This window comes from Hyperoodon ampullatus, assembly GCF_949752795.1.
Source record: "Hyperoodon ampullatus genome assembly, chromosome: 7".
Taxonomy (NCBI): Eukaryota; Metazoa; Chordata; class Mammalia; order Artiodactyla; family Ziphiidae; genus Hyperoodon; species Hyperoodon ampullatus.
In genome coordinates this window covers 62,409,900-62,419,388 of record NC_136920.1, presented here as the reverse complement: position 1 = coordinate 62,419,388, position 9,489 = coordinate 62,409,900, and the positions used below count along the sequence as shown (strand labels likewise).

The 9,489-nt window shown below is 39.6% G+C and overlaps 2 protein-coding genes across 2 annotated transcripts; one reads left to right on the top strand and one right to left on the bottom strand.

Annotated features, from left to right (window-relative positions):
• Positions 1-719: 719 nt before the first annotated feature.
• Positions 720-1,618, top strand: OR2D2 (olfactory receptor family 2 subfamily D member 2; the record flags this gene model as incomplete). Its single annotated transcript, XM_079707558.1, is given in 2 exon segments — positions 720-963; positions 966-1,618. Coding segments are annotated over 2 exon segments (897 nt in total).
• Positions 1,619-4,065: 2,447 nt separating this feature from the next.
• Positions 4,066-5,042, bottom strand: LOC307055375 (olfactory receptor 10A4-like; the record flags this gene model as incomplete). Its single annotated transcript, XM_079707557.1, is given in 3 exon segments — positions 4,066-4,437; positions 4,440-4,565; positions 4,569-5,042. Coding segments are annotated over 3 exon segments (972 nt in total).
• Positions 5,043-9,489: the final 4,447 nt, after the last annotated feature.

The following is a 9,489-nucleotide window of genomic DNA, read 5'->3' as shown; positions in this document are numbered from 1 at the left end:
TCTTAGTGACTGGTTTTTGGTTTTTTTTTTTCAGGGAAGAGACAACAGGAAGAGTTGCACATCCAAAGGACTAAAAAAAAAATCTACACCATCATGAGATGGGGGAGGTGTCACAAGAACGAAATACGACTCAAATGTTTTTGTCAATAATAAAGAGAAATTAAATTGCATAACTTTAAAGGTGAATTCAACCTACTGTTTTATTACTAGAAGTGTGATATTCAAATAAAGATGAGTTTTTTTTTTTTTTTTTTTGGTGGTACGCGGGCCTCTCACTGTTGTGGCCTCTCGCGTTGCGGAGCACAGGCTCGGGACGTGCAGGCCCAGCGACCATGGCTCACAGGCCCAGCCGTTCTGCGGCATGTGGGATCCTCCTGGACCGGGGCACGAACCCGTGTCCCCTGCATCGGCAGGTGGACTCTCAACCACTGCGCCACCAGGGAAGCCCAGAAGATGAGTCTTTTGATCTACTATATCCTTGCCAGGTGACACTAGAAATGAATATACCATCTTATAAAGTATTGTTTTGCAACATTGAAAACATTCCAACTAAACAGCACAATCATTGTCTAACAACCTTGTAAAGGGGATTCTTGAAATGGTTGGTAGTGTTTGTGGGCAATTCCTAAGCCCTCCAATTCTGAATTATATAATTTTATAGGCTATACACACCTATATTTAGTGCGTAGTGACTTCATACTGAAAAAGAGAGACAAACTATGAGACAGACAAATCAGACACAGGTGACAGAATTCCTCCTTCTGGGACTCTCTGATGACCAACACACCCAGCAGCTGCTTTTCATCTTATTCCTGGGTGTCTACCTGGTCACTGTGCTTGGAAATTTACTTCTCATTTTCCTCGTTCAGGTTGACTCCCAGCCTCACACACCCATGTATTTTTTTCTCTGGAGTTTATCTCTGACTGACCTCTGTTTCTCTACCAACATCGTTCCTCAGGCCCTAGAGCCCTGCTATCCAGAAAGAAAGTGATTTCATTCACACATTGTGCAGCTCAGCTTCTACTCTTCCTCATTTTTGGGTGTACACAGCGTGCCCATTTGGCGGTGATGTCCTATGATCAGTATGTGGCTATCTGCAACACTTTGCATTACCCTAGCATCATGACTTGGAGGGTGTGTGTCCAGCTGGCTGTAGGATCATGGACCAGTGGCATTCTGGTGTCTGTGGTGGACAACACCTTCACACTAAGGCTACCCTATCGAGGCAGCAATAATATTGCTCATTTCTTTTGTGAGGCCCCTGCACTGTTGATCCTGGCATCCACAGACACCCGCACTTCAGAGATGGCCATTTTCTTTACGGGGATTGTGATTCTCCTCCTACTTGTTTCTCTAATTCTGGTATCCTATGGTCACATCATAGTGACTGTGGTCAGGATGAAGTCAGCTGCAGGGAGGCTCAAGGCATTCTCTACCTGTGGCTCCCACCTCATGGGGGCCATCTTTTCCTATGGGTCATCAATTGTCACCTACATGACACCAAAGGCTTTCAAAGAACAGGAAAAGCTGGTTTCTGTGTTCTATGCAGTGGTGACCCCCATGCTTAATCCCTTCATCTACAGCCTGAGGAACAAGGATGTGAAGGGAACTCTGTGAAAAGTAGCCACAAGGAATTTCCCTTGCAGACTTGGAACTTTCCACTGACAGTGAGACCTTCCTGGCTGCCTACTTGTAAGACTTGCTGAGTTGGTCCCTCAGCAAGACTGGAATATGGTACAGTTTTTATCCTTGAGACTTGTCCGTGGACTCACTCTCCATCCTTTATCCAGCACTACCTTTGTAGAAGAAGAAGGACAATAATTCATGGAGCATTAGGAAGGAGAGTCTGCTTCTTTCTGGTCAGTCTTTTAGTACCAGGGGATTTAAAAAAAATCCCTTGAGAAACACTCCCATTTTATAAACCTGGGAACCTGTAAAATCTATCTTTTTAAAATAATACTATATATTACTATCTATCTATTCAAGATCCTACTCCAACTCCTTTATCTTTTGGTATTTCTGAATCTCTTTGCATCATCAAATAACCAATAAATTGACAAACAGTACTTAGTCATTTACTATGAGCTAGGTGTTACATGTATATGTATGTGTACATGCAACTGCATGTGTGTTTGAGATGGAGGGTGAAGAGCACGGGTATGATGAAGCACAATACATGAGCTCTGCTGTCCTTCTTCTCACACTGTTATTAGAGACATGAGCATCCATTGGGGCACATCTTTATAATGGTAAACACAGGGATTTGGAAACCAACAAGAAATAGTGACATCTAAGGGGTGGAAGAGTGAGAAGCTATTACCAATCCTAGGCCTAAAGGAGCAAAAGGAGGCAACTGGAACTTGGAGACGGTAGCTGTATATAAAAGACCAGCAGACAGGAGCTGTGGACTTAAGTATATGGAGGTGAGGAAGGCTCATGAGCTTAAATATTTCAAGATCATTCTCTACCTACCTTCCAATTTCCTGTTACTGTATTAAAAAAAAAAAATCCAGGATAATCTCCCCATCTGAAGAGCCTTCATTTAAACATATCTACAAAGTCCTTTTTACCATGCAAGGTAAAATACTTACAGGTTCTGGGGAGTAGGATGTGGACATCTTTGGGGGGCCCTTAGTCTGCCTACCATACCAAGGTCAAGTAAAATAAATGTAAAAGAGTAAAGCTTGCTAAACATTTTATAATAGTGCCAATCTGCCTAGTTGTGTGATTGCCATCATGCAAATAGAACCGCTGATCTGCCTTTTCATTTGCAAATTCCTATGGGGATTTCAGAATGTGCTGCCCTTCTGGAGCCCTTGCTATGCGAGAGCTGAAGGATACCCTGTGTGGGAGATTGAACTGGTCCTGGTATCTCCCTGGCACACAGAGGGAAAGCCATTTGTAGAGCTTGAGGAGAGGAAATGTCTACGGAGTAAATGCTAGTTTATGCTGTTAATTGTCAATAAATTCTTATGAATAGTTTACACAAAGCTATGGTGCCCGTGTCCCAAGTCTGCTCTTTGCCAAGAATCCAGAACCGGACTATGTTCCCTGACAAAATAAAAAGAGGGGCTGTTAAATTGGTTGAGGGATATGTAAGTTTAAAAAGGACAGTTGATTTCATCCAATCACAATAACATTGCCAAAAAATCTAGAAAACAAAAAATCTTTGGGTTATTCACAGCAGTTTCCCATCATTTATCCAATTATACTTAACTTGGGATTCCTTTACACCCTTTCTGTCAAGTAACTCTCATATCCAAGGTGTATAATTTGAGATTGAGGTAGTCATCAATGCAAAGTAGTCTTTCTCCAGATGAGGCACAGACCAATTATGGTAGCAGAAAAAGTCCTCAATTGATAGCCCTCTAAACATGTGTACCTTACAAGACAGTGGAGGATTTAAAGTATCTTTTTATTTTCTTTCTTTCTCATTAGAATATAAATTCCACGAGGCAAGAAATTAGTCTGTTTTATTCACCCATGTGTCTTCAGGGTCTAAATAAGCTCTGACATATGCTGAACGCTGCATAAAAATTTGTTGAAATTTTGAATTTGAGTTTTGAAATTTTTGAAAATTTGGAAGTTTGAGTTTAAACTCAAAATTTGTTTAAAAAATGAGCAAAAGAATGAAACAAACTCTACTATTTATTATCATTACTTTATCTCATAAACAAAAAGATCTTTGAGCTACCAGTAGAGTTTTTGGACATATAGAAGAAAGCAAAGCAGAAAATTATAAAACGACATGGATGAAGAAGTTCAAGAAAAGTTAAAACAAATTAAAAATGGCAAATTGTAGTGAAACTGTCAACCTTCGATAGGCTGCTAATTTGTGTAAACTAGTAGCATCCTCAGAGACATTTGTACCCCAGTCCCAGAGAATACTGGGCCTACTGAAGTTCATTCATCACTCATGTTCTTTCATTCCTAGTGGAAAGTCCAAAACCCCAGTGGGTATACTGTGGCTCCTGGAAAGAGTAGAGACAAAAGACTTATTTGAGGAACGTGCTTTTCTTTCCTATGTCCTTGCATTCTACCCCCTCAGTTTCCATCTAAGTCAGTCATAGTTTCTGAGGGTCCCAGGTCCTGTGGATGGCCCACCTCAGTGCAGTCTTTACTTCACTATTTCTTAAGCTGTGGATGATGGTGTTCAACATGGGAGTCACCACCCTGTAGGACAGTGACAGCAGCTTCTTGCTCACAGGAGAGGTGCTGGACTGGGGTCTGAAGTATGTGAGGATGGCAGTGCTGTAGAAGAGGGAGACAACCAGGAAGTGGGAGGAACAGGTGGAGAAACCTTTGCACTTCCCCTTGGCTGAGGGCATCCTAAAGACAGTGGAGAGGATGCAGACATAGGACCCCAGGATCAACAAGAAAGGGAAGAAGATGAATAGGACAGAGGCTGTCAGAGCCTCCAGTTCAAACAGAGAGGTATATTAGCACAGCCCAGTGCAATGACAGGGAGGTTGTCACAGAAAAAGTGGTTCACCTTGTTGGGGCCACAAAAAGAGAAGCTAAAAATCCATGTGGTTTGCACAGTAGCCACTGGAAATCCTGAGAACTAGGAGGCAGTTGCCAGCTGGGCACAGGCCCTGTGACCCATGATGACTGGGTAGTGCGAAGGGTCACAGATGGCCACATAGCGGTCATACGTCATTGTGGCCAGGAGGCAGCACTCAGCAGCTCCAAAGAAGAAGAAGAAGTACATCTGGGTAGCACAGCCAAGGAAGGAGATGGTTGTGTCTTGGATGATCAGGGTCCCCAGCACCTTGGACAGAAAAACCAAGTTGAAACCTATCTCCAGGAAAGACAAGTTCCTGAGGAAGAAATACATAGGACTTTGGAGGGCAGAGTCCTCTGTAGTGACCAGGATTATGAGGACATTCTCCATTAGGGTAACCAGGTAAATGATCAGAAAAAGGAGAAACAACAGAGCTTGTAGCTCAGAGGACAGGGCTGAGAAGCCCATAAGAACAAACTCATTGACAATTGTCCAGTTTCCCCATATTATTCTTCTGCCCAGGATTTCACTGGGCATCCACGCTCCAGGAAGGTGGAAGTCCCCGTATGTTATTTAGGCCTCTATTACACCCTTAGAAAGGGAAACTCCTGTGGTCTCATTCTTCAACCTCTTGTTATAGCTGTTGAAGGTCAAACAGCTGTACTTTCCAAAATGTAAAAAACAAGTCTGACTAAGGGATTCACAATTTTTTTTGAAGAATACTAACTTTTTTTCAGACTGAACTCAGGCACACCGTATATATCTATAATGTCTCAACTTTTCTTTGCTTGACAGAGGATGTTCAAAGTCACAGCTTCACTTTTGTCCTCCTATTCTATCTCTCTTCAGCAGTCAGTGGTGCTAAAAAGAAGCCAGGCCAACCATTTCTGAAGGGAGGGGTCTTAATGCACAGAAAAGTGGTGAGGTGAGCCAGGGCACGTTTTCTGCAAAACAAAAGGGTGGGGAGGAGAAAGTCAAGGAAAGTGAACCAACAACTACCAGTGATCCCTGAGGAGGAGACCTGAATGTGTCCTAATATGGAGCAGCTCATACTTGGGAAGAGTTCAGCATATTAGAGGCATCTTCATTTCTAAACTCAAACAATTGCAGTTTAAGTAAGAAGATGCATAATATAGAAGTTGTGGTTTACCTTGATCACTGGGCTAAATATTCTCCATGTGGCTATATGTGATCAGACAAAGGGAACACAGACTCAAGATACTGTCAGACAATAGAGAGAATCCAGGTGTGTTCTGTATACACCCTTTCATTAGCTTCCACTGGTTGGCTTATATCTTGTCTCTCAAGAAATATGAAACAAATTTTACATATAAATAAAGACCAACTCAAATATGCAAGCTTGACTAATACTATTAAATCCTGTGAAAAAGAATCAGAAGGTTTCACCACTGCATCAACAACTAAGCTTCGAAATTGGAACTGTGAAAAATTTTCTGATGACTATAAACTTAAATGGAGGAATAAATCTAAATCATGTAATATGGTGACTGGCTTATAATACATGCTCAATGAATGCCAAACATTACAATTATTATGATATAAAGCTAAATCTACCTTCCAATATCTACTTCTTATCTAACCCATTGCCCAAACTCACTGTAGCCCTTTCTTTTCAATCTCTAAGGGAAAAAATAATTTATTCAATAAATATTGATTATCTTTTGTGTGCTGGACACTGCTCTAGATACTGAAGATAATATGTTAGTAAATAAAACAAACAAAAATCTCTGCCTTTGTACAACTCACCTAACACAGAAGACAGATTTATAACAAATTATGTAAATAGAATATATAGTATGTTAGACGGTGACAAGAATAGCAGAGAAGAATAAAGCAGTAGAGAAGATAGGATTTAGGGTGTGGGGAGTGTCAAAGAAGGTTGCACTGAGATGGTTTTTAAGTAAAATCCTGAACAGGTGCAAGACATGAAGTCAAGGTGGTGAAGGAAAGAGGAAGGTAAAGAGTAAAAATAGTGAGATTTATTTAAAATTTTTTGCTGATTCCTATTCATTTTAGAAATCTCAAGCTGGCCATCACTTCTTTTATGAAAAATTTTTTGATACCTTATTTATTTTTATAATAAGAATGAACATTTATTGAGCACCAACTAAGTATCAGACAGTACTCTGAGCGTTTTGCAAGTGCTATGGTTGTCTCACAACTACCGGAAGATGTAGGGACTATTATTAGCTTCACTTTACAGCCAAGGAATCTGAGGCACAGAGAAGTGGAGTAATTTTCCCAAAGTTAGGCGGCCAGCAAATGGCATCAGGATATGCATCCTGGTCAGTCTGACTCCAAGCCATGTATTTGCCTTTCAGGTGGCACTTTCACCCACTCTCTAAGAATGGGAATGAATCTGAGCTCACAGGTAAGACTAAGGTGGAGCATTTGGCATAGGATGGAAACAAAGTTGAAAAAAGTAAGACAACTTCTAGAAGGACAGAGCATTTCTAGGTATTAGCACCACTGGAGACCTGAAATACCACTTTTACGGTCCTTATCTTAGAATAATAATGAATACATGTCTTCCTCTCATATTCTAGGTGGTATACTCCTTGAGAGCAGAGATTGTGTTAATCAACTTTTTATCCCAACGCCTTGCAAGGTAGATGCCCAGTAAATTGTTATTGAATGAAGAAGATATGGAAAATAATCAGGGAAATATCTATATAGGTAGAGCTTAGGCACAGTGAGCCACATTCATAAGGAATTCAGACACAGAAGACTACATACATCAACAATACAGTCTTAGATTGAAAGAGTGATAAGAGTCATAAATTACGCTCATCATCTTCTTCCTCCCTAACCTCCCTGCATTTATCTACCTCATTTCAGGAAATGATACCACCTGGCTGTGTAACCCAGGAACTGGGATAAAAATCCTTTAATTCATCCCCCAAATTTGATTATTTTTCTTCCTAAACACTGATTCAGTGTCACCTTCTCCATCCCTATCACCACGGCTTTCGGTTCTGGTTCTTATTTTCTTTGGCCTGGAATACTGTAGGAACCCAATTCCAACTCATTCTCTTCAAACCATCCTTCACTTGTATGTGATCTGACAGCAACTCGCATAGGGTTATTTATCTGCTCACTGTCTTTCAATCACTCCCTACTGTTCCTGGAATAAGTATAACCCTTGAGAAGGTCTTTTTCTATGATTTCTGCTTATTTTTCCAGTTTAAAATCCCCTACAGAGCTGATGCTCTGATCACACCAAAATACTTTCTGTTCTGTGCACACATCGTGTTCTCTCACCCTTCCTTGCCTTTGTGCATGTGGCTCTCTATCCTCGGAAACATCTTCCTGCAATTATGTATAACTTTTCTGCTCATCTCTCATCAGAAAAATCATTTTCTTTGTGAAGTTTCCTTGTCCTCGCTTGGCCAAATCAAGGAATTATTCTTTTACTCTCTTTTAACACTTTGTGTAAACTGCTATTAGAGCATTTTTATAATTGTGTATGTGTGCATCTATTTATGTTACATAATTATTAACATCATGAGTACAAATGTATTCATTCATCATTGTATCTTTTGCACACAGCAGAGTGCTTAACTCTAGGTGTTTAGTAATTAATGTAGCCTAAGATTTAACTTTTTTCAAAGCAGTTTGATGATACTATTGGATCTGTAGTTGAGCCAACAGTCATATAAGATGAGTGTGTGTGTGTGTGTGTTTATAGGTTTTATCTTCCAAGGTATATTTATTTTGTTTAATTTTTTTGCTATGTGCTGAAAAGACATTTTTAAAGCTTTACTCCATTATAATAGCTTTGCATCACTCAGTGTGCCATAAATGTCCAATTCCCTCAAATATTTAATCAAAATATTTCTTAGGACAGAGCCAAATCTTAGGGGCACATCACTTAAGCTATATTACCAAATGGTTTGACACCAATTTTTAAACTCTACTCTTTGGGCAAATAGCAAAGCTATCTCCTTTTTTTCTATCAGTGACTTTAAATCATTTCAGACATGTGTTGGGTATAAATAAACACAGTTATATGTACTGTTATCTGGAACATATCTCTTTAACATAGTAACAAAGGTCTCGTGAAAGAGTTCATCAAATGCCTTAGTGAAACGCAGATAAACCATATTAATACTCATACTCATTCTTTAACCCAAAATCTAATGTCAACTTCCTAACAAAACCTTTTCTGACCATTCCTATCCCCAACTGGATATAATTAATTACTCTCTACCTTGTGTTCCTCCAGGATTTTAAAATATTCTTATAGCAAAGATCAATAAAACTAAAAGCTGGTTCTTTGAGAAGATAAACAAAATTGATAAACCATTAGCCAGACTTATCAAGAAAAAAAGGGAGAAGAGCCAAATCAATAGAATTAGAAATGAAAAAGGAGAAGTAACAACTGACACTGCAGAAATACAAAGGATCATGAGAGATTACTACAAGCAACTATGTACCAATAAAATGGACAACCTGGAAGAAATGGACAAATTCTTAGAAATGCACAATATTCTGAGACTGAACCAGGAAGAAATAGAAAATATGAACACCAATCACAATCACTGAAATTGAAACTGATTAAAAATCTCCCAGCAAACAAAGGCCGAGGACCAGATGGCTTCACAGGCGAATTCTATCAAAAATTTTGAGAAGAGCTAACACTTATCCTTCTCAAACTCTTCCAAAATATAGCAGAGGGAGGAACACTCTTAAAACTCATACTATAAGGCCACCATCACTCTGATACCAAAGATGTCACAAAGAAAGAAAACTACAGGCCAATATCACTGATGAACATAGATGCAAAAATCCTCAACAAAATACTAGCAAACAGAATCCAACAGCACATTAAAAGGATCATACACTATGATCAAGTGGGGTTTATCCCAGGAATGCAAGGATTCTTCAATTTATGCAAATCAATCAACATGATACACCATATTAACAAATTGAAGGAGAAAAACCATATGATCATCTCAATAGA